This window comes from Alexandromys fortis, unplaced genomic scaffold (assembly GCF_014885135.2).
Source record: "Alexandromys fortis isolate MF-2015 unplaced genomic scaffold, M_Fortis_MF-2015_v1.1 scaffold_26, whole genome shotgun sequence".
NCBI classification, from domain to species: Eukaryota; Metazoa; Chordata; class Mammalia; order Rodentia; family Cricetidae; genus Alexandromys; species Alexandromys fortis.
The window spans coordinates 6,314,559-6,340,120 of NW_026067894.1; the positions used below are offsets into that span (position 1 = coordinate 6,314,559).

Here is a 25,562-nt window from a genome sequence, read left to right on the forward strand (position 1 = left end):
CCAGTTCCAGGAGATCTGATGCCTTCTGACACCCCAAAAGCACCAGGTACTCATTAGTGCACATACATGAAGGCAAATCACTCATACACATAAAAATATACAAATAAACCTTACGAGAAGACATTAAGGAAGGTTGCTCTTTTGAAGTAAAGAACAACCAAAAATACAAGCAGTGCCAGATGCCTGTCACAGGCTGTCTGAGTTAGGGTTTCTGTTGCTATGGTGAAACGCCACAACTGAAAGCAAGTTGGGGAGCAAAGGGTTTGTCTTATGCTTCCACACCCACAGTCTTTCACTGAAGGCAATCGGGACAGAAATTCAGGCAGGACACGAACCTGGAGGCAGGAGCTGATGGCAGAGACCATGGAGGAGTGCTGCTTACTGACTAACTCCCCATGGCTTGCTCAGTCTGCTTTGTTATAGAACCCAGGACCACTACCAGCCAAGGCTGGCCCCTCCCACAATGGACTGGACCCTCCCCCATCAGTCACTAATTAAGAAAACACGCTACAGGTTTTCCTGCAGCCTGATCTTATGGAGGCATTTTCTCAGTTGAGGTTCCCCCATTTTCAGATGACTCTGGCTTGTGTCAGGTTGAGATAAACTAGCCAGGACAAAGGCAAAGGCTGCCCTGACTTGCCAAAGACCTCCCCCCCCCCATGTACCTGGCTCATGCCCTGAAGCCCTGACCATCCTCCCTTTTTCCCCACAGGGCGCTATGTCTTGTCCTTTGTTGGCTGTGGTTTGGCGATCGTGGGCACCTACCTGCTAGTGACATTTGCACCCAATAGTCACGAGAAAATGACAGGCGAGAACATTGCCAGGCACCTGGTGAGCTGGCCTTTTCTCCTGTACATGGTAAGTGAAGGTCCCATCATTCTGCTTGAATAGACTGAAAGGGGATCACATCCCAGTCGCCTGGCCCCAAGGCCAGCAGTTGGGATCACTGAGGCACAGTTGAACATGCCGAATGCACATGACTTGCTGGGGCCATGTCTATCCTGGGCACCATCCAAATCCATCTGTGGTCACCACCAATCTTGGGTCTTCAGAGGGCTGTGAAGGCGTACACACAGCCTGTGTCTATGAAGACAGGTGGAACACAAAGAGTCACAAAGAGTCAGGCAATAGCTGAAAACTGGGGTGCCCTCCCCATAGCCTCAGGAGTATTACTGAGTCAGTCTGCACATATATGTGATGGGGTACCCGCCAGTAGCCTCATGGAGGGAGCATGATTTCTTCCTAAAACACAAGACTCTCTTCCAGACTGGCAACAGCTAGGTAAGACACTCACCAGATGGAACGCGGGTCACAGCGGGCATGGGAGAGCTTGAGTTAATGGCCTCCAATTACAAGGACGTCTTGAAGTCTCACTTTAAAATGTCTGTTGATGTTCCCACATTAGTTCTGGGTATGAACAGACTTTAGTATGGGTTTGGGGTTGGCAAGGGGAGCTAAGCCATTATCACAGTTTTCTTAGCAATGCCAGGTGCTGGGGCTGGCTTCCTTTTACGGGACATACCGTCCGTCAATCATCGAGGCCTTTAAGGAGTAGAAAGGACTGGTGGCTGATGGTGGCCAGGAAACAATCTTACAATGCAAGCTTAGAATTAGCTACTAGAGGGCTGGAGAGATGGCTCAGAGGTTAAGAGCATTGCCTGCTCTTCCAAAGGTCCTGAGTTCAATTCCCAGCAACCACATGGTGGCTCACAACCATCTGTAATGGGGTCTGGTGCCCTCTTCTGGCCTACAGGCATATACACAGACAGAATATTGTATACATAATAAATAAATATTTAAAAAAAAAAGAATTAGCTACTAGGGAATTTCTGTTGCTGAAGTCGCTTTTCCATGCAGGACTCTAGGCCTCCAGCCCCAGACAGTGTGGTCTATTGGGAAAAGATGTGGATCCTTAGGTTGCCCAGGTTCAAATCCTGCCTCTGCCATCGGCTACAAGGGTTGTAATGGTCCCACCCACTTCACAATACGGTGTTGGTGTAAGGAGCTGAACGTGACGGCCATGCTGGGAGTGGCGTCTGGCTCATGGGCAGCGTTCAGTCAGCATAGTGCTAACTATTGCCCTGTGAGTGGTGGCATCCCTACTTTGCTGGGGGCGGGGGGCAGCAGGGATTTGGAGATGTTTAGACTTGACTATAGTCACGCAAGCAATTTAGAGACAGACACAACTACAACCTACGACTCCCAAATTCAACTCAGCTTCCTCTTTTATATTTTGAGACATAGTCTCACCGCATAGCCCAAGTTAACCAATAACTCAAAACCCTCCCACCTCTGCCTCCCAAGTGCCAGGATTTCAGGCCTGGGCCACCACACTCAGCAGCAGCTGCCTTCCTCTTTCTCTGGAAGTTGCACCCGGCTGAGGCCTAGTGACACAGAGCGTGCTCCTGTTACTTGACCAAATGGTTCCCCAAGTATGTGTCTCACTTGGGAGTAGCATTTTGCTTTTTTTGTTGTTGTTTTCTTTTGGGTTGGGTTTTTATTACTGGATTTTGAACCCTGGGCCTGGATGTCCCTGGAAAGTGCTCTGAAATTTGTCTGCGCCAACCACTTTTGTCTTTTCATATTTTGAGATAGCACCTGAGTTCCCCAGGCCGGCCTTGAACTCACTGTGCAGTCTGAGCAGGCCCTGACCTCTCTGCTCCTCCTAAGCCACCTCCCAAGTGTGCTGCTGGGCCCAACAGTTGCCTTCCTCTTTCTCTGATCCGCTACACACATACTTGGGCTTGGTCAGGACAGGGACACACATTGGATTCCTGACTACATGCCTGGTGACCACTGATGTCCTCCGCAGCTGGTGGCGATCGTCCTGTTATGCCTGCTGTTGTACTTCTACAAGGAGAAGAACGCCAACAGCATCATCGTGATTCTCCTCCTGGTGGCCTTGCTTGGTAAGCGGTTTCTGGGTGATGGGGCTTTGTCACCCCCGGTAACCCTGCTCAAGGCTATCGGCTCTGCATACAGAAGCTACCTGAGGCTAGTTCAAGGCGGTCACTCTACAGGTGGCCACAGGGAGCTGGGCCCGGCTGACCGAGGTGGCTTCTAACATTTCTCGCACTCTGGCTCAAGTCTCGAGTCTTCCAAGTGCCCAGAACTAAAGTCCCAGTGGAGATTCAGAGAGGACCGTCTTCAACAAGAGAAAAGTGAGCAAATGCATGGACCACAGCCACCTGAGTGTGGGCAGTGACCCGTCAGGAGAAGGAATGGAAGGAGGGTAAGCTAGGTGAGGTCAGAGGTAACCTCAGAGCTGTCCAGCAGTATCCTCAAAGGGCTGTATGGAGAGAGGGCAGGTATGGAGTCAGAACAGAAAGGTTTACCTCCTTTCAAGGGATTGGTGCTCAGGCCGAAGATGGCCTTCAGGCTGAGGCAAAGATGCTACTAGTCACTCAGTGTCCAACAGAGCAGGAGAAAGGGCTGGCCGTCTGGTGTCTCCTCTACACAGTACTCCAAAACAGACAAGGAAAATACCCCAGTGTTGGGAGGACAGTGAACTGATATGGGCAGAGGTACCCACATGTGATTCCCCCCATCCCACCTCAGTGACAGCCCCCCCCCAAACCATGCAGATGTCTGTCACTGAACACAGGCTGGCATTATTCTGATCTACTTTTTAAAACAGTTTTATTGAGGTAGAATTCATATGCCACGTGGTTCTTCTCCTCAAGGGAAGCCTTGAGTGGGGTTTCCTATAGTCATAGACTCACACAACCACAATCTAATTATAGAACACCCCAAAAATAAACCCTGTACTCCGTACTGGTGACTCCCACCCCCATCTCCCCAGCTCCAGGCGACCACTAACCTCCCTTTTGTGTATAAATGCATCATTGTGAACATCTTACATAACTGGAATTATATCCTAAAGTGGCTCTTCGTTTGTTTGTATTGAGACTGGGTCCCCGGTAGCCCAGGCTGACCTTGAAATCCCTGGGTTGCCACCTTGAGCATCTCATCCTCCTGCTGGTACCTCCTGAGTGCTGGGATTGCATTCAGCCCTGTTTAGGCCATGCTGGGGACAGAGCCCAGGGCTTTGTGTGTGCTAGACAAACCCTCTCTCGACTGAGCAACATCTTCAGCTTAGGGGGAAAAAAAATCTTCTTTTGTAGACAGCTAGCCTTGAGCTCTTGATCCTCCTGCCTCAGCCTCCTGAGTGCTAGGATTCCAGGTGCACACTACACACCTGGCCCTATGAGGCCTTTCTGTAACTGGCTCGTTTGAACATAACATTCTTAGGCGTACCCAAGTTGCAGCATAAGCAGTCTCCTGTCCCTTTGTGACGTTGTGGTGGTTAGTACCGAAGTCGTCAACATCCCGTCGTTCATGGCCCATCTGCTGTTTGGTAGCGTGGATAGTATGGTGCCACAAGCGTGACTTCAGGGGCTTCCCATGCGTGCAGACCAGCGCAGTGGCCGAGGGGCCCAGAAGGCACGGTGTGCTGGATTGCTGGCGGGAGAACGCTACTGAGGCAGTTGACAGAGGGGAAGCAGTGCAGTTCAGCGGGGGCTGTGGCTTCCTTTGTCCCTTCCCCCAGTCGTTTTTCCTACCTCCAGTTTCGCAAATGCACGTGACTGAGCATTATGAAGCTCCGATTCCTGAGTTCTTTCCTCACCTGTTATCCTGGATTACCATGAAGTCGGTGCTCGGGGGAAGTTTGCGTGTCTGTTCAGAGAGCCATTTCCCGCCCACTGTCATGTCGTCTGGGGCAGAGATCTGATCTTGCTGCCCATTAGGGTACAGTGAAGTGATATTTGAAAAGAGCTGTGGGCACCTCACATCCCTCTGTTTGACTTGTCAGCCCAGCTAAGGGAGTCCTGGGCAAAGTAGACCTAGCCAATGGTGTCTTCTTACCACGGGAGGGCTCCGCGAACCTCCCGCCTCTGCCCCCAAGTCCTTTCAGGACCTTGCTTGTTCTCCGCAGGTTCCATGACGGTGGTGACGGTCAAGGCTGTGTCGGGGATGCTGGTGCTCTCCATCCAAGGCAACCTGCAGCTGGACTACCCGATCTTCTACGTGATGTTCGTGTGCATGGTGGCCACGGCCGTCTATCAGGCCACGTGTGTTACACTTCCTCCACTCTGGGGCCTGGTTCCGTTTGGCTCTGAAGTTGTAGGGCAGCCAGAACATACAGAGAGCCAGCTTAGCATCAGGGTAGAGAGAAACTCATGGGGCAGGGAGTGGAATCCAAACACACACACACACACACACACACACACACACACACACACACACACACATCCCTCCCTGTCCCGAGTGCTCAAAGTTTAAGAAGCAGCCTGTCATCTGCCCTATGGGAACTTGAGAAGCCTTGCCGTCACCAAAGAGGCGCTTGCTTGTCTCCTTGGGGAAACAGAGTTGTCATTTCCTGTCCCCGAGAACTCGACCCCGGGTCCTCACAGAGAAAAGAGTGCACGCTCGTTTCTACCTCTGAGTATGGGTGACGTGAAGCTGAGAAGCTTTGCAATCCTGAGAGCAGGCTTCGGTCCTGCCCCCTCTGAGTCCTAGAGCCCTTCCCGCCAGAGGACTGGAAGGGAGTGGCACTCAGTGGTGGCTAGGCTGAGCCAGCCTGAAGGTCAGGTTCCTAGGTCTAGCCTGAGCACAGCACCCACCGGCCTCCTGACTTTGAGGGCCAAGGCAGCAGCTGCTGCTGGTGGGGGCTCCATTTTCAGATTACCTATGCTCACAGCACCCTGCGGGGCGGGCTGGAGATGGTATTGTCTGTCCCGTGTTGGGAGGCAGAGGGAGATTAAAGCTAGGATGTGATAGATTGAGGGCTGAATTTAAGCATCAGGTTCCCAGTCTGAGCCCCTCTGCATCCGCTCCTCCAAGTCCCACGAGGCTGCCCTGGGGTTCAGCTTCACCCTCTGCAGCTGAGACCCACAGGTCTGCCCGAAGCACCCCAGCTTGGCGTCCACACACGTCATGAGTTTTGTCACTGCTACCGTTTGACTATCAGGACTTTTTAGCCCCTCAACACTATTATAGCCCTCCTAAGGAGAACCTTTGCCGGGTACACAGATTCAGTGCTGAGAGATCGGGGTCACACAGGCAACCAAGGACTCCTGCCACCTCTTAGGAACGTATGGTCTCCCAGTCGGACAGTCCCCCAGCACGCAGAGCCACAGTCCCCCTCATAGGTCTCAGGGATACAGCCTGTGCACAGACAGTTAGCTTAGCGGCTAGTGTTCCTGCGGGCAGCTGTGCAGGGCTGGCTGGGATGTCAACAGGGAATTGGACAGAGGCTCAGTTCCCACATGAAGGTGGTGTCTGCCACAGACAAAATAGGAGCTGGCTTTTCCTTTCTCCCGTTCATCGCAGTAACCACTAACATGTTTCTAGTATGTTAAAAAATTACAACATTGGGCTGGCTGTGACAAGTCCCATGAGATTGTCCTCGGATATGTGTGGACCCAGGAGAAGCTCCGTTCAGTGAGGTGGGGACCAGGGGTGAGGAAAAGGGTGTGGCCATGGCCACAGTCACACAGTCAGAGGTATGCCGCAGAAGGGCTTCAGTCTGTGGGCCAAGCTCAGACCTCAAATCTTTAGGTCCCCAGCACTGTAACGGAGAGAGTCCATTCTTATAGACCTAGAAACCCTCCCCATGCCTTGCCTTGTACCCCAAGTTCCTCTCTTACCCCCTTAGCCCACTGATCCAAGTAACTGTGTGTTGCAGGTTTTTGAGTCAAGCCTCTCAGATCTATGACTCCTCCTTGATCGCCAGCATAGGCTACATCCTGTCCACCACGGCAGCCATCACAGCAGGTGAGAGTTGCCCGTTACTGGGTTTCTGTGTCCTGCCTGAGCAGAGGGACATTGTTCCTGGGTGGGGGTGGGGGCCTACCTCTCAGCTGATTGTGCTTTCTGGCTCTGCCTGTGGTCTTTGTGGAGGGCGTGAGATTTGGAGATGAAGGCTTGCATTCCGACAGTCGTTATGCCAACCATGTGGCTCAGGGAATAACCACCTACCTTCCAAGCCTTGGTTTTACAGGTCTAATAACACTTCCTCTCTAGAACTGCAATATGTATGATCCAAACATCCCCCGTTCCTCCTGCTGTGGGTCCTGGGCAGGGCTTCTCCAACAGTGTAGGTCGACGGGGCTAGGATGTGGTTCCATTGGTAGAGTGTTGACCTAGTGTGAACGGAACCCTGGTTCCATCCTTCATGCCGCAATAACCAGGTCTGGCTATGCACACCTTACCTGTCATCCCAGCACTTGGGAGGTAGAAGAAGGAGAATGAGAAGTTCAAAGTCATCCTTGACTACCTAAGGAGCTTGAGGCCAGCCTGAGCTACATGAGAGTCTGTCAAAAAAAAGAGGTGAGGGCAGGAGGAGATGAAGGAACAAACAAACAAACCGGGCATGGTGGCTAGAGCCTGTAATTCTAGCACTTGGAAAGCTGAGGCAGGAAATTATCAATTATCGTGACCTGTGGCTAATGATAGGGATGAGATTAGAGAAAGTGTATATGGAGCTTTGCTATTTGGAGCAGCTGAAGATTATCTCAAAAGTTTGTTTGAATATGGAGATATAAAGAGCCTCCTAAGACAGTCACCTCCAAGCAGGTCTGGAAATGATCGCGATCTCTTCTCTCCCTTGCTGCTACAGGTGCAATCTTCTACCTGGACTTCCTCGGGGAGGAAGCGCTGCACGTCTGCATGTTTGCCCTGGGGTGAGTCCCACTCTGTCTAGCCAGGACTTGCCCCTGACCAATTGCTTCAGCCATGGTCCTGGAGTGGAGAGAGTTGCTAGCCGGAGGGTGCTGGCTCCAAAAGTGAGCAGCTGGCTCCCCCAAAGGCCTGCAGCCTTCTCTCCTTTTGTCATTTCTGATAAATGTAACTCGTGGGGAGAGAAGTCAGGTGGTAGAGACTCTGGGCATGGTGGGGCATGAAGAGAAAAGGCACCGAGGTCCTTCCGGGAAGCTGGGCTGGGGCTTATTTGGTTCAGTTTCTGCCTAGCATGCTAAAACCCTAGGTTCCATCCCCAGTAATGAATGAAACCAGACAGTGTGGCACTGACGTCTCCCAGCGCTCAGAAGATAGAGGCTGGAGGATCAGTTCAGGGTTACCCACAGCTGCTTAGAATCGTCTAGAGCAGTGGTTCTCAACCTGTGGGTCACAACCCCTATGGGGGTTGAATGACCCTTTCACAGGGGTCACATATCAGATCTCCAGCATACCGTGTAGTTACATTATTAGTCATAATACTAGCAGCATTACAGTATGAAGTAGCAATGAAAATAACTTTATGGTTGGAGGTCACCACAAAGGTTGAGAACCAGTGCTCTAGGGGGATAGAAGTCTTTCAATCTTGACCTGGTAGGTGAACAAACACACACGTGAATAGAGACTGTCCATCTTTCTTCTTGGGATCTCTGCATCACTGCCTGTAAACTGCACCTTGATTTTGAGGAACTGCTTCTTTCCACACACTGAGAGAAAAGAAAAACAGAGTGGGATGGCGCATACCCTTAGTCCCAGCTCTGGGTGGCAGGTGGAGCAGAAACAGGTAAATCAGTGAGTTCAGGTCACCCTGTTCTACATAGCAAGTTCAAGGCCAGCCAGAGCAATGCACTGTGTGTGTATCTGTGTGTATGTCTGTGTGTGTTTCTGTGTCTATGTGTGTGTGTGTCTGTGTATATGTGTGTGTCTGTATGTGTCTGTGTGTGTGTGTGTGTCTGTGTGTGTCTGTGAGTGTCTGTGTGTGTACACGTGCATGAGAAAGAGAGAGAGGAGACACGGGGACTTTCTAGTACATTTGTTGTCATTTTTCTAGACTTTTATACCAACTGTATTCAAATCATAAAGAAATCTTTTAGAGCTGGGTGGTAGTGACACATGCCTTTAATCCCAGCACCCCAGCCCTAGGGAGACAGGCAAGTTTGAGGCCAACCTCATCTACAGAGTGAGTTCCAGGACAGCCAAGGCTGTCTTGAAAAGCCAAGAAAATAAATAAAATAAAAGCAAGTTTTTTTAGTTAAAAAAAATACAGCTTTTTAAAAGGCATACTTTTGAGAACACTGACTGTAGGAAAGTAGATGAGCCACATGCTACAAATTTCCCTGGAAGACAATTCTGAATCCTGTAGCACAAATAATAAAATCCCAGAGACAGATATTAGGGCTCAACCGAAAACCAGAAAAGCAAAATAGCCAAGCCACTAGAGAAGTCTTACCTCTACCAAGGCTGGACGACCGCAGACTAAGCGGACTAAGCCTCTGTCTCCTCCCATTTTATATTCCCTCTAGTGCTGGGATTCAAGGTGTGAGGCACCACCTCCTGGATTTGTTTCTGCATTGTAGCCCAGGGTGGCCTTGAACTCACAGAGATCCCTCTGCCTCCTATTAATCCTGGGAATAAAGGTCTACCTGATCTCTATCTAGTGGCTTAGCTTTACCCTTCTGATCTTTAGGCAAACTTTATTTATTAAAGCATAAATAAAATATCACTATAGAATCCAGTTTGTGGACTCTGGATGTGTGGCCTCTGTTCCCTGTCCTGCCCCCAAGCTGCTATCTTGCACAGTGTTTCTTGCTGGTTGCAGGCCCTGTGGTCTCCGCTCTCTTTAGCTGGCCCTTAGCCACTTGCCCTCAAGTCCCCTCCTCATGATTGCTCCTGGTCTCACTTCTCCTCTTCCTCTCCGGTCTTCAGGTGCCTCATCGCCTTCCTGGGTGTGTTCTTAATCACGCGAAACAGGAAGAAGGCCATTCCATTCGAGCCCTATATTTCCATGGACGCCATGCCAGGTAACGGAGCCCCACCCCTTCCTCCTCCCCCCTCGCGCCTCCCCCATGCCCTGCTGGCTGCTCTAGTAGGGAGTGACTGCTACTAGGTGTAGGAAGCGCAGTGCAGGACAGGTGTGCTGTGGTGTGAGTTCTAGCCCTGTTTTTTGTTGGTTTGTATCGCTTTCAAGCTCTTCTTTCAAATGAGGAGCTGATGGCTGAGGCGCCTCAGTTGGCCTTGAGAACCCCTTGCCAGTTCCCAGGTCTGTCACAGGGTCTTGGAAAGAAAACCCCGACTTACATCAAGTGTCGCTCCAATCAGCAGCACCAGGCCTTGAGCCTACAAACAGAAGGGGGGGGGCGACAAAGAAAATTAACATGAACGAATCCAACACTATAACCTCGATCCTGCCCCACCGTACTTTCCAGGGAATTGAGGGCTCACACTGGGAACCCAAGCTCAAATGGTGTTTAGCCATGGCTAGAACCACTTAGCATTCAGCCACACACAGGTGATAGGGAGGTGTGGGGATTGTGGTGGGCTAGGAAAACTGAGTGGGACCGATAAGACTGGATGAGCCTGGGTTAAGTTAGCTGATATAAATTCTCCAGGCTACTAATGATCACTAACATGACCTCTGCTGCCGTTACTGGGCGTCCCCTGACAAGACAGCAGTGCCGTGGGTCTGTAAAGGGCACAGAGATAAAATCGCCCTGGAGACGGCTTCAGGGACCAGCATCTGCTTTAGTGTGCGTGTGTACAACTTATACAGTGGAAGACTGCTGTGATTGCTTAGCACATACCTGCGGACCGGACAGTGAGCACCCACACCACCAGGGTCTCTACACAGGAAAAGCTTATTAAAGTTGTTCAGACTCATCCCCCGGCCAGCTACCGGCTACTCACGCTACTTCAGAATTCAGTCTTTTGACTTCAGGAGCATGGTGTGCCATGCTTCTTACATAGAGGTGCAATATGCCAGGTTGGTTGGGCACCAGGCCATGCCTGCATTTTCTTCTACTTTTTCACAACATAATCACACATCCTCCAGTCACAGAAGCAATAAACAAAGTATGAACACATATGTCAGCCATATAAAATAGTCCCTCATCGAGAGCAGTTCTTAAACACTCGTAACGGCATGCACCTATAATCCCCAGCATTTGGGAGGCTGAGGCAGGAGGATCATGAGTCCTAAGACCAACCTGGGCTACATAGCAGCATGACTCAGCTTTTAGGTTTTGATGCCTTGACCCAAGTGTGTTCTCAGGACTGATTGATGTGCTCCCGTGTCGAGTGGCCCCAGCCGCACCCGCTCACTGGTTTGTTTGTTTGTTTGTTTGTTTTATCTTGCTCTGCTAAGCTGCCCTCTGCCCTGCTTGCTGTGGCCAGCCTGCCTGAGTAGGAGTAGAGAACCCCATGTCAGCATTTTCATTTGGCCCGACTCAGCCACGTGTGGATGAACGCAGAGTGGCTGAGTGGGGCCCTGAGGTTTCTCCTGGCAGTTCAGGGCTCGGGCTATCAGTGCGTGGACTGTGTTAACGTCGAACCTGGCTGCTCAGATGCCTCTTCTGCTTACTTCCTTGTCTCTCGGCTGTGTTCCGGATAGATGAGGGCGCTGGATAGCTGAATCCCAGATAGGTGAGGTGTCAACTCTGTGTGCGAGTATGTGTATGTCCCCGTGTGTCTGTGCGTTTATAAACTGTGTGTCTGTCCATACACATGTCCCTGTGTGCATACGTACACTTCTCTGATGGGAAGTAGGGGGGGACGTCGGCTGGTCCTAGAAACCAGGATTCTATGACCAGTTTGTGGGTGTGGCTCTTGTACCTCGTGACCTCAGTAGGAAATGAGGCACTGAAGATCGAAGACCTTGTCCTAGCGAAGTTGAGACAATCCTACTGGACACATAGAGTTCACATGGCTCGATTCACATTCAAACTCTGCCCTCTGCCACCTTCCCCCATAAGACGTGTCAAGGCCTCTCATCCTCACTCTTATCTCTGGGTTACGGGGTGCATGTGTCAAGGTTGTGGGCACAGTGTCTGGGATGTGGTAGATGCCTGACTAGTTTTGCCTTTGCTTCCATTTTCCTTTAAAAACTTTGAAGTTTTGGGTTGAGTAGATGGCTCAGTGCATAAATACTTGCTCTGCAAATGTGCGACCCCATGCATGGATCCCCAGCACCCACATCTGGACCTGGCCCAGCAGCGCATGTCTGGAGTCCTAGTGCTGGTGGGGGCAGTGTAACTAATCAGTGTGCTCAAGGGTCAGTGAAAGACCCTGGCTTAAGACAATCTAAAGCAGAGAGTGATCAAGGAAGACACTCAGCATCGACCTCCAGCCTCCACATGCACGCACAGGCACATTTGTGTGTGTGCACACACCACACACACACACACACACACACACACACACATCCAGGATTTTAGCACATGACTCGCATGGTCATCAACAGAACCACTTCTCCAGTTACTTGCTTTCTCTGGTCATGGGATCTGGCCTTTGACTGTCGTTTGGTTTGCTGTCTTTAGATTCCAGGACTTCAGGATACATCACAGCTAGAGGGGCTTTCTTAGATGGATAAAGAGAACAGCAGCCCTGACTGTCAGGATCAAGGGAGCCTCCACGGGCTCTGTGGTCCTTGGCCCACTAGAAACCACTCCTCAGGGCCTCATCAGTCGAGCCATGCTCGTCTGAATAGGTGTCTATATGGACAGGAACACTCTGTTACCATGTCTGAGCATAGACCAAGTATGGCCACTGTCCAAACCACAGAAAGCAGAGGTGCTGTTCCTAGACTGGCTTGCGTGCTAGTTAATGCTGATTTATGTCACAGCCTGAGCCTTGTCCAGTCTTCTAAAAGAGAATCAATCAGGTCTCCACGGACAGAAGCATCCCATTTCCCAACAGTGTCAAAACCTGAGCCCTCCTCAGGTCCCCCAACCCAAACCTAAGACCCCCTAGTAGATATCCCTAACACTCCATGTTCTACGATGCAAACCCATACCCATCACACTCTTGGCATAGAGCTGGAGGCACTGACAAAATTCAAAGCTATGCAGTGCTCAGTAAACTAACTCTCCCCTGAGTAGCAGACACATTCACCTGCCCTGCTACGCCCATGAGCCCCAAACCATAAACTTACTTTTTTAAAGACGGGGTCTTGTGTAGCTCAGGTTGGCTGTGGACTCTATATGACAGAGGATTACTTTGAACTTCTGAACCTCCTGCTTCTGCCTCCTGAATGCTAGGATTACAGGGATGGGCCATCATGCCTGATTTTATGTGGTGCCTGGGATCCAAACCAAAGCTTTGTGTGTGCTGGGCAAGCAGGCATGCCCTCTGCTGATGGAGCCACAGTCCAAGCACAGACCACAGACTCGTAAACTGGTCCTCGAGACAACCATCCATTGTGTCTGCATCACATGGAGGCTAGAGGCCTTCTCCAGCTGATGTTAAAGCTTCAGGCTCCCAGGCTGGGTCCCAGCTGCTCTTTGGCTGGATGACCTTGGGCGAGCTGCTCCTCCTGGAACCTGTCTTATTATCCTGGACGTGAGGGTACTAGTTTCTCTCTGTCCTAAGGTTGTTTAGGGATTACGTTCAGTCTGTAGGGAGGCCCCGTACCACTCCAGTTAAGAACATAGGCTTTCGAGTTTAAACAACCTTGTGCTAAACACTACCACTGCCTCTCTGCAGCTGTGGCCCTCGGGTAAGTTGCTTGCGGCTCTCTGTTCCTTCTCCATGGCCTCACGGATCAGATGAGACAAAATTGGGTGAACATTTGAAACAGCATATGTTACCTTCTAAATGCCAGCACACCTCAGCCACAGACATTACTGCTGGCGTTGGTCTCCAGCCGTGTAGTGTTAGCCCAGTGCGGAGGGTGTGCCAGGCAGTGAGAGACCAGCTGTTCCCATCCTTTCGCAGGAGACACTTGGCATTTAGTTAGGGAACGAGTTGGCCCCCACGTGATCTCCTGGAGGGATTGTAAGAAAAGGTCACAGGAATTGAAGATTACGTTCCTTAAGCCAGGCATTGGCGGCACAGGCCTCTAACCCTAGCATCTGGGAGGCAGAGACAGTTAATTCAACGTGATGATGTGCTTAGAAAGTTCCAGGTCAGCCAGGGTTATAAAGAAAGACCCTGTCTCTCAAAACAGTAATAACACAACAGTAACAACAACAACAACAACACTGGGTCTTTGTTTCCCATAAATGTAATGGAAATCAGACCTCGCCCTACCTAGAGATATGGAATATCAGGTCAAAGGTCAAACACTCCCTCCAGTCATCACAAAGCTACTCTCATTGCTGAGTCTCCAGGGTACAAAAGTCGCCCTATTTCCTCAATGCTAAGTAAGCTTCCTGGATCCCTGAGTTGATTCAACAGCAAAGTGGCATCTACCACGTCCGGGGCACGGTGTCCTGCCCTGCCCACCTGCCACTCAGGACGCCAACACCTTCCTTCCTGCTGTGTAAACAGGAGCGTTTCCTCTTAACTCTAAAGCAGCTGGGGAATCAGGACTGCGCTTGATCGGCTCCTGAGCTCTGGGAGGGTCTGTGGGGGGAGCGCGGGAATTTCAGCCTCCCTTCCCGCGTGATGACTGGGGCCGTGGATGTCATTACAGGTATGCCGGACATGCATGCAAAGGGAACGACGGTCCAGCCCGACCTCAAAGCTTCTTTCTCCTACGGGGCCTTGGAAAACAATGACAGCATTTCTGAGATCTACACCCCGGCCACACTGCCCGTCATGCAGGAGGAGCACAGCTCCAAAAGCACCCCTGGGGTTCCCTACCGTGTCCTGGAGCACACCAACAAGCAGTGATCTGCCTCCCTTGGGGGCATAACTGCCCACAGCCCCGCCCCCCATGGCTCCGCCCTTTTGTCCAACCTGCCTTTCAAGTATCCTGGTTTTAAACAGAGAACTCTGTAAGATGATCTTGGGAGGCCCTTGTCTCTGGCAGAGGAGCCATTCAATGTCCTTGGCCTTGGAAGACATTTCAAGTAGTTGGGGAGCATGCCAGGTGGGCTGTATGGCAGGTTAGCCCAGTGGGGGTTGAGTGAGCTTAGGTAGTGGCTGCAGCCTACCACACATTCCCTAGAGCAAAGGCAAGACAGAGTCAGCCCCCTCTTTATACATCCAGCGAAAGGCTGGAGACCTCCACAGGCGGTCTTACTTTACCAACACGCATGCCTCAGCTCTACCTGGCACACTCATGAGTCTGTGACTATATTGGTGTCCCTTTTGCTGAGCCCAGCAGGGCCAGCCCTGAGTGGAACAAGCTGTCGTCTGCACCTTGTGGTATCATGGGCCTTCCTTCTATGAAGACCTGCTGGTGAGTTCCTGCTGGGCCTGCTCTGGAAACCGGCTTGGTTCAAGTCCTGTGAAGATTAGTTCATTGTTTCCTCCCTCCAAAGAAGTCGAGCAAACAGAGGGTGAGGGGGGACAGGAGTAAGGCAAGGGGAGGGGGCTTTCAACCCTCTCTGCTTCAAACTGATAGATTCCTGGTGATTTCTGGCCCGGTGACTTTCCTGCCAGCTTCGCGGGATGTGCTGAGGCCCGAGTAGGACAGACTACTCTTCCTCTGGCACACCTGGCTCCTGGGAAGAGTCCGGAGCCCTCACACAGATCCGCTTCCATCTCCTCCCCTTCCGTTCCTTGTAGACCGCTAACTAGCTAAGCTTCACCACCTGTTTCCCATCAATGGAGCACCTGGGTCTCCGGCCCTGAGCTGGGTCCAGGCTGAGCAGGCGTTTCTCACACACAGGTCTGCAGCTTTCTCCTTGTCTGTATCATGGTTAGCTCCCCACCCTCACCCCCATTCCCAGACCGATGTGCACATTTGAGAGTGGCAGGCAGAGGCTTGCAGGCTTTTAAGGGCATCCGAATCCCATAGGAGTTTGTTTAAAATGCCGGTTTCTCACTCCAGCTCTAGTGACCTGACTTGGGACCTGGAGTAGGACCCAAGATTCTGCATTATTAGTGGGCATCACAGGAGATCTTGAATCCCAGAACCCAGAAAGCCTACTCCCTTAGAAACCTCCTCATGGGCCACTAAATCCAGAGAGTGTCTACACAACCCTGCCAGAAGATTCACACCTCCCATTTTCTTACCCTCTCTGGGTTCTGCAGGCAAGCTGGATGGCCCCAGAGGACCTAGGGCAGTCTCTACCCAGTAAACCCCGCTCTAAGGTGACAGTGTTAATAGGTCAGTGTTGATAAGCCATCCTCGCCACAGCTCTTCACACCCAAACAGAATGACGCCATCTGGCACAGAGTCCATAACCACGTCTGTATTTCCTCTTGACCACGTCTGTATTGTGGCTTACATGCCTGAGGTAGAGACGGCGGCAGAGCAAAGGCTCCATGGCTCAGCCACACTGAAGGGCTTTTTACCATGTGTTTAGCTCACAGAACTACACGCACAGAGCTCTGCCCTCTGGGGCAGGCTGTGATGCAGAGAAGGATAGACACAGAGGCCTTCGTGAGGCTGGTCCCAGTACTCAGAGGGTGCTCAGAAGTGGAGGTGATTTTCATGCATTCATGGGTGCTGGCAAGTGTAGCTAAGACTAGAGAGCTCTCAAGGGAACGGGCAGCTTTGCAAAGTCAGAGATTGGAGCCAGGGTTGTCAAAGAGCCTCAAAAGACAAGCAGTGAGGCCCGGCGTGGTGCTGCACGCCTTTAATCCCAGCATTCGAGAGGCAGAGGCAGACGCAGACAGATCTCTAAGTTTGAGGCCAGCCTGGTCTACTGTTCCAGGACAGCCAGGGCTACAAAGAGAAGCCATGTCTCAAAAAACCCAAAAGAAGAAAGAAGAAGAGCAATGGAAGTCATAGATGGTTTCACACTGGTGGTCCCGGCACCTGGGAGGCTTTTTTCTTTCCTCCAGGAGGATTTGCCACACGTTCTAGGCTAACCTGAGCTAGCCTGTGAGACCCTGTCTCAAAGCAAGAGGAGCAGTGAAGACAGACTCCTAGCGAGGCTTAACTACCTGTCGGAGGCATGTGTTCCAGAGAGTGCGGGAGCCACAGAAGATTTGTGAGGAAGAGGCTAGCAGGGCCAGCACCTACTGGAAAGGAAACCCTGTTCTGGGGTGGGATTGGGGGGGGGGGAAGCAGGGGCAGGAGATGGAGTATTAAGTCACCCTCAGGGTCAGGCCCCAGGTCCCTAGGAGCAGAATTAAAATCAGATCTTGTTTCTGTTCTGATAGTACCTGTTCTGGGGTGCGTAGCGGAAGGGAGGTCTGAAGCTGACAGGGATCGGGAAGCGGGTGAGCAGAGAGGTTAAGCATGGCAACCCAGGTGGGCACCCATCATTTGGGAGTGGCATGTGTGCCCAGCCTCCCTCTGCCCCTCCCTTCCCTCTTCTGTGGGCTGTTTAGCCCTGGCCAACCTGAGATACAGGTACACTGGAACTGCAGTCAAATGCAAAAGAGGTGGGCAGTGCCACCCAGGAACGCGATGGCTTCTAGGCTGAGAATGGTGGCCACCATCTTACAAGTTGAACCGTGAGAGATGAGCAGAAAGGCCTTTGAGCTCCTGAGTGGAGATGGGGCAGGGCCGTGGGAGACCTGTTTCCAGAGTTCCCACCCTGTCCTAGAAGCCTTGATTTGCCCCTAGGTGTCATCAGATAGTCAGCTGACTACAGGGCTGCACACTTCCTACCCACAGCCCTGACTGGTTTCACTCCTGGCTCTAACAGCACCTACCCACTCCCATTCTTTCCCATCCTCACCCTGAAGATAGGCGTTAAATATGTAGCCCAGGCTGGTCTTGAACTCTCAGTCCTCCTGCCTCAGCCTCAGGAGTGCTGGGATTATGGCCGAGTACTACCTTGTCCAGCTCCCAGCTGAACTCTGCTGGCAACATTAAATGTCACACCGCTGCCTCTTCCCAGCCCCGAGGCACCTCCAACAGGTCACCAACTGTGGGTTCAACTTGGTTTGTTCTCTTGTCTTCCTCTCCCACCCCCACTCTGGCTCTCTGATCTTCAGCCTGGGGTTCTGGGTCCCTGAATAGACATTAGAACAAATGTTCGTGTGGATGCTGCTTGAGAAGAGGGGAGCCCTGGCCCCACACTGCCGCCTGATGACACCCTCACTTTCAGCACCGGGGCTTGGGGCATCAGTGTGCAACTGAGTACTGGGTGCGGGGAGAGCCTTTCTGGTGGACCCAGCCAACTTGAGGGTACTGTACTAATGGCCATCAGAGAAGGACTGGGCCCTGCCCACCCCTGCAGCCTTGCAAATTTCAAATGTGACCCAGCCCTAACTGACAGTGAAGGCACCGTGTAAATGAAGTCACTCTAGAATATAGTCTATAGATGCTTATATTTTGTTAACATCAAAACTAATACAGCATGTGTTAGTTCACAAAGAATGTGTGTACTGTGTGCAGATAACATTATAAAGCGGTATTTAATTAAAATTCCAAGCAGTACTTTGGAGCTTGAGTCTTGTGTTCAGCTAATACTTCAGCAGCTGCCTAGTAGAATGTTCCATGTCAGTTCTGCCATCCACACGTGGTTAGTGAACACTCTAAACATGGCTAGTGTGACTGAGGAACTAAGGTTTTATATTGTGTGAATGTGTGTGTGTGTGTGTGTGTGTGTGTGTGTGTGTGCCCCACATGTCCAGAGGACTTTTGGGGGTCAGTTCTCTCCTTCCACCATGTATGTGGGTGCCTGGCATCAAGCTTGGGTTGACAGACTTAGCAGCAGGTGCCCTGACCCGCCATCTCACTAGCCCCGAATGTTCTACCGCAGAGCCACACCCCTTTCAGTTACTGTGCTAAAACACTGTGGCCAAAAGCAACATACAGCTCCAGAGGGGTAAGAATCCATCATGGCGGGGAGGCATGGCAGCAGGAACAGGAAGCTGAGTCATCACATCAGGAAGCAGAGCAAACCGAAAGTGGGCAAAGAGTCCTTCCTCCAGGAAGCCTCCACCTCCTGAAGGTTCCAGAACCTCTCCAAACAGCACCCAAATGGGGACCAGATGTTCAAACATCTGAGCCTATGGGGACATTTCTGTCAGATCACCACAATTCCCAAGTCCCATTCTCTTTCATCATTATCATCATCAGCATCACCATCATCATCATCACTATCACCATCAACATTATCACCATCACCACCATCATCATCATCATCGTCACCATCATCATTCGTTTTGCTACAGAATAAAATTCAGCTTTATTTAGACAAAGATTATGTCTGGCACATCAGCCCGAGTTCTGCTGTTGGTTTTGTGGGGTTTTTTGTTTGTTTGTTTGGGTGTTTTTTTGTTGTTGTTTTTTGTTTGTTTGACTTGGTTTGTATTTTCTGGGTTTTGGTTTTGGTTTGTGTTTTGTTTTTGTTTTTAGTTTTTCAAGAAAGGCTTTCTCTGCATAGCCTCCCTACCACTTCCTGTCTGCTAGTTGCTGACTCAGTCTCCTGACCCCAGGTTAATTTTATTTAAATCAAACAAATGTAACACGTCTTTGCATCACTAACAGAAGCTCAGAAATGAATGTAACCCGCCTTTACACAAAGCAATGCTCCACAACAGAGTGGCCCTAAGAACAGTGCCCTGCCTTCTCCAGGAGCCCAGGAAAGAAGTCTCAGCGTTGCGTTCTAGAAATGCCCTCCACTCTCAGGTCACTCTCTCTTAAGAAACAAAACCACGGAGCCCTTGTTTAGCTACCCTAAGCTTGTTTGACCATAATACAAAGGCACGAGAAATACGGCTGGGCTGTTATGCCCTGTGCTAACCTCCCAACCTTCCAGTACCAGCCCTGCCTGCTGCCCAGGACACTCAGGAAGCCGGGAAGTCTTGTCTTATTACACTGCCAAAAAAGTTACTAAACATATTCTATCAAAATGTTCCCGTTGTGGTGTGGTGGCTGGGGAGAAGGCTGAGCACTTAAGAACACTTACTACTCTTGCAGAGGACCTGGGATGGGTGCCTAGCACCCACACAGCAGTTCATAATTGTGTGTAACTCTGATTTCAGAGGATCCATCACCCTCTTCTGGACTGTGAGGGCATTGCACACATGTGAGTTCAAGGCCAGCCTGGTGTATAGAGCTATGTTCTGGACAGCCAAGACTACACAAAGAAACCCTATCTTGAAAACAAAAACAAAATAAGACAAAAAAAAAAAAACCTTAAAGGTCTTTAGGGCTGGGGTGCAGCTCAGTGACTGAGCATGCACAATGCCCTGGATTCCATCCCCAGCACCAAAAACAAAATAAGATAAATAGTAAATAAATACATAAATATCCCTGCTGGTGCCATTACCTATTGGCTCAACCTGAGCAAATCTCATATTTTCCGTGTATTTATTTTATACATGTGTGCACATATATATGTGGTCTCCTTCACCCCACAGCACGTTTGGGATCCAAACAACCTGCAAGAGTTAGTTCTCTCCTTCCACCACACGGGCTCCAGAGCTCAAACTCAGATTATCAGGCTCGGCAGCAGGCACTTTTATCCGATGTGCAATCTCACTGGCTCTAAATCTCATATATTTTAAGTCCTAGTGTGTCCTCATTTTAACAGAGATAATAATGATACCTTCTGTATCAGATGGTTTTGAGACTCTATTAACCGTTTCTGGAAGTTTCTAGAAAAAATAATGTCTTAATTAAAAGGTGGGTGGTCAGTAACTATTAAATTTTTATCTTTAAAAAAGAGTCCTGGGTTGGGTGGTGGTGGCACACACTTTTAATCCCAGCACTCGGGAGGCAGAGGCAGGCGGATCTCTGTGAGTTCAAAATCAGCCTGGTCTGCAGAGCTAGTTCTAGGACAGCTAGGGCTGTTACACAGAGAAACCCTGTCTCAGAAAAAAAAAAAGAGAGAGAGAGTCCTGGATAATTTTGAGGCTTGGGTAGAAATAAATCTTTTTCAGGTGTTTGGGATCACAGAGAGCAGGTAAAATTCCATCCTGAGATGTGGAGCTACATGACACAGGATCGGGTCCACCCATCTGAGCCTCCGAGTCAGCGCAGTCTATTACAACAGTTCACTTGTCTTCTGGTTACTTGCTTTTGGACAGTGTCCCATGTATCTGAGGCTGGCTGTGAACACAGTGTGGAGCCAAGGATGACCTTGAACTTCTGATCCTCCTGCCTCCATCTCGTAAGCACTGTCATGCACTTTCCCGAAAGTGGCTGGAAATATGAATTCCCTGATATTCCCTTCTAGAGACTAAAACTAGACATATCTAAACAATTTCTATTAACAGATAACTAAATGTAAGCTTCAACCTGGCTCGGTATGGTGGGAAAGGCAGGTGGACCTCTGTAAATTCGAGACCAGCCAGAACTATATAGCAAGATCCTGTCTGAAAAAAAAGAAAGAGAATAAACAACCTGGAAATATATGTATACATATACACTCATATATAGTTGTATTTATATGAAGCACCGGGAGAAATAGGTTCTTTCCTAATTTGTGTGTGCATGCACACACATGGGCCTACCACGGCACACAGTGCACCTGTAGAGGTCAGGGGTCAGCTCTTGACTGCCATCTTGCTGTGGCTGGGTCGTCTTTGCTCCAAGTGGGTTCTCCTGTCTCTGCTGTCCATCTCACTGAGGGAGTTCTGGGCAACAGATGGGCATTACATCATCCAGCTTTTTACATTCTGGGGATCCAACTCACTCAAACATGTGTAGCAAGGACCTTAACCTGCTCAGCCATCTTTCCAGCACGATTCTTTAAAGTCACTGGAAAAAAAAAAATAATTTAAAGAGTGAGTTGTGACAATTCACACTTGTAATTCCAGCACTCTGGAGCCAGAGGCAGGAGGATTGCCTTGAGTTTGAGGCCAGTCTAAATGACACAGTGAGTTCCAACGAAACATAAAACAAAAATTGGGGTGCTAACATGTCAATAGGTTGCCTCAGTGGGTAAGGGTGCTTGCCGCTAAGCCCGGTGACCTGAGTTCAATTCCTGGTAACTCACAGGACAGAAGGAAAAAACTGACTCCTTCAAGTTGTCCTCTGTCCTACACAGATAGAGAGGATGCAAATGCTCACAGAAACAAATAAGTGCAATAAAAATTCAAAGTCAAATGGAAAGGGACAAGAGCAGTAGCATAAAAATTGCAAATCATCAAAAAAGAAAGTAAAGCTGGACATAATCATGCAGACTCGTAATCTTGGCGGGGGGACTGCAAGTTCAAGGCCAGCCTGGGCTATATAGTGAGTCTGTAAAAACAGAAAAAGATAGTGAAATTTTTTTTAAAATGGAGATTGCTGGACCTGGAGAGATGGCTCAGCAGGTTAAGAGCACTTGTTGCTCTTGCAGAGGACCAAAGAGGGGTTCCTAGCACCACATGACAGCTCATAACTGTAACTCCAGCTCTAGGGTATTTGATGCCCTCTTCTGGCCTCCACAGGCACTGCATGCACGTGTTGCACATATATATATACTCAGATACGCACACATACTTTGTTGTGGGAGGTTTTGATCAAGCTCTGACACTCCCAAGACTGCCCAATAAAGTTACACCGACTGGAATTGCCCATAGAGAAGCCAGCAATCTGGATAGAGAAGATGCAGGAAGGAAGGGGCAGGGACTGGAGTTTGAGCTTCCTCTTGGTTCTGGGACAAGGGAAGAGACATGTCCTTTGCAGCAAAACCTGCCAAAAAGCAAGGTCAGCTAGTTGCTAGTTATCCTCTCTGAATCTGTAAACAGCTCCAATTAAATATTTTCATTTATGAGATTTGTGTGATCATGATGTCTCTTGCCAGCAAATAGAACATTGACTAAGATGCATACACATACAATAAAATCAATCTTTTTAAAAATATGAGCATCACAGCCAGGTGTTGGTGAGCACATACCTTTAATCCCAGCACTCGGGAGGCAGAGGTAGGCAGATCTCTGAGTTCAAGGTCAGCCTGAGCTACAAAGTGAGTTCCAGGACAGCCAGAGCTACACAGAGAAATTCTGTCTCAGAAAGGAAGGAAGGAAGGAAGGAAGGAAGGAAGGAAGGAAGGAAGGAAGGAAGGAAAAAAGAGAAGAGAGGGGATGGGAGAAAGAAGGGAAGGGAAGGGAAGGGAAGGGAAGGGAAGGGAAGGGAAGGGAAGGGAAGGGAAGGGAAGGGAAGGGAAGGGAAGGGAAAAAATGATTTCAACAGGGAATCCACAGAGGGAAACTTTCCAGCAAATGCAGTGTGTTGTTATAGTCAATTGAGCCATGCTAATAGCTCAGTAAAAGAATACAATGAACTTGGGCAATTTCCCCTGAGGAGCAGATAGTCGGGGTCACCCAACCCTGTGATGCAGACGCCATGTTGCTGCTGTTGTTTGCTTTCTGCCTGTAGAACACACACAGGAAAGCCTCTTCAATACCTCAGTCAGTGCTATGAGGGATGTGGTGAGGTGCACATGGAGGATGTGGGAGGGGTGGGCCCTGCAAGCCTCCCACAGCGGTGGGGCTGTCATTTCCTAAGTCTGTGCATGTTCATGCTCTCTGGCCCACCGCCCTCTTCTGGAACTTGAAATCAACATGGATGCAATAATGTGCAAAGCATTTGCTGAATGGTTAATTGTACAAGAGAAAGTTTGCAAGAAGCCTTGATTCACCAATTAGCTAAGTAATGGCATGGGGTAAAGTTTTAGATCATTAGTTTAAACCATTTTAAAATCATTTTTGAAACTCAAGGAAATACTTACTGGCATTATGCTGGTAGATGGGAGGTCCAAATTGAATGACCCCAAGAGCAAACCTAATTATAAAAAGGAAATATACCAAAATATCGAAGGGTTGTAGCTGATTCTAGTTATCTTAGTATCATTTGCTTTCAAATTATCTATAAAGGCCGAGTTCAATTTTTGTTTGTTTGTTTTTTCAAGACAGGGTTTCTCTCAGTTGCTCTGGCTGTCCCGGAACTCACTCTGTAGACCAGGCTGACCTCAAACTCAGAGATCTGCCTGCCTCTGCCTCCTGAGTGCTGGAATTAAAGGCATGTGCCACCATGCAAATCCAATTTTTATAATGAGAACATTTAAAATAATCCCAATTCTACAGGACTCATCTCCCCACCAACATTGAAAGCGGTGCCTTTAAGAAATTACTGGATAACAGGGCAGGTGATGTAAATTCAAGGTGTTGCCAACAAGCCCGACAGCCTGAGTTAGATTCCCAGGTTCCACAGTATGGAATCAACTTGTTAAAGTTAACCTCTGCTACACATATGGGATGTGCACACACAGGAACACCAAAATAAATAAATGTTAAATCTCTGGGTCACTTGTGGCTACTGATGGGGAAATGGTTGATTCAACCAGAAGTAGATACAAAATACGTTACCAGGGAAACGGGTTCGTTTCAGGAGCTTCATCTAGAGTGGATGGTAGATCCTGGATTGAATCAGCGGCACAGGTAGGTAGTTGGGGGTGAGGAATAGGGGTTGGGAGGGTGGTGTTGACCCATAGAGTTCAGCTCCCGGCCTCTCAGCTTCCAGCCTCAGTGTGACCTCTTGGGAGCCCATCTCTCTCACCAACATCAGCAGATGGTTCCTGCCTCCCCTTCTCTTCCACAGCCGGGGACCTCTTATTCTCCACCAGCACCAGATGTCGTGATAGGAGCTGGGGCCACATCATTGCATAGACTAGTCCTGCGCCTGTAAAACTCATGCTAGACCTCTAATCTTCTGGAGCCAACATACCACTCGCAGCCGCCACCTTCAGAGTTACCTCCTCGTCCATAAGGGCTGCCACAACTCCAGCCATTGTGTTCACATTGCAGGCTAGAGAAGAAAAGGAGACTAGCAAAAGGCAAAGAGTATGCCTTGTAATAAAGACAGGTGCTTTTTGTTCATTCCTTACTGGATAAACAAAATTAACCTGGGGGCTGGGCATGTAGCTCCCTTAGTAGTGTTTGCTTAGCATGTACGAAGCCCTGAGTTCCATCCCCAGAACATCGTAAATCAGCTGTGGTAGTACACACGTGTAATCCCAGTAGTGGAGAGGTGGAAGCAGGAGGATCAAAAGTTCAAGGCCATCATCGGCTATGTGGAGGGTTCAAAGCCAGCCTGGGCTAGAGACTCTGTTTTACCAAAAAAGAGAAAGTGTGTGTGCAGGGCAGGAAATAGGAGAAGAAAAGAAAGAACAGCCTTGGTTCTGTTAGTCAGTTCAAAGAACTAAGATAGGTCAGCAGATGTTTAAAATGCTTTTATTAGCCACTCAGCTGATGGGCATGTGAGACACTTCCAACTCAGATATAATATGAATGAGCAAACATGTCCAGAGAACTCTTGGACAAGTCTCTTTAAAAAAGAAAGAAAGAAAGAAAGAAAGAAAGAAAGAAAGAAAGAAAGAAAGAAAGAAAGAAAGGAAGAAAGAAAGAAAAGAGTGGCCAGGTGGCACTCAGGAAGACAGAGAGATAGGCCTGGTCTACAGAGTGAGTACCAGGATAGCCAGGGCTGTTACACAGAGAAACCCTGTCTCAAAAAACCCAAAAAATAAAATTAAGTAAAATATTTTAGAAAGTGTGTGTGTGTGTGTGTGTGTGTGAAAATGAAAAAAAGAAAGTGTGTGTGTGTGTGCACTTGCTTGTTTGCTTGTATGTTATCTATGGGTGTACCTGCACATTTGTGCACGCGTCTGGAATGGCCCAGGGACGTCAAAGTCTTCCTCAATCGCTTTCCACTGTATTCATAAGGCAGGGACTCCCAGTTGAACCCAGAGCTTGCCTAATCCAGCCTGCCAGTTTGCTCCAGCGATCTTCTGTCTCAGTCTTCTGCTGGAGTTACAGCAAATGCCACACCCCCTCGAGTGGATCTGAACAGCAATCCTCATACCCGGGCAGTAGACATTTTATTCACA

At 49.5% G+C, this 25,562-nt stretch overlaps 1 protein-coding gene across 3 annotated transcripts in view; it reads left to right on the forward strand.

Annotated features, from left to right (window-relative positions):
- Nipal3 (NIPA like domain containing 3) overlaps window positions 1-18,178 on the forward strand; it is a 38,089-nt gene extending 19,911 nt beyond the window's left edge. For 2 of the 3 annotated variants that reach the window (XM_050154713.1, XM_050154720.1), the window contains 7 exons: window positions 713-858; window positions 2,813-2,909; window positions 4,937-5,072; window positions 6,689-6,777; window positions 7,622-7,685; window positions 9,664-9,758; window positions 14,366-18,178. In XM_050154713.1, coding sequence (XP_050010670.1) covers window positions 713-858; window positions 2,813-2,909; window positions 4,937-5,072; window positions 6,689-6,777; window positions 7,622-7,685; window positions 9,664-9,758; window positions 14,366-14,565 — 827 coding nt within the window. In that variant the 3' untranslated portion in view covers window positions 14,566-18,178. The remainder of the gene's footprint in view (window positions 1-712; window positions 859-2,812; window positions 2,910-4,936; window positions 5,073-6,688; window positions 6,778-7,621; window positions 7,686-9,663; window positions 9,759-14,365) is intronic. The other variant, XM_050154728.1, reaches the window with a different exon arrangement.
- The last annotated feature ends 7,384 nt before the right edge of the window (window positions 18,179-25,562 follow it).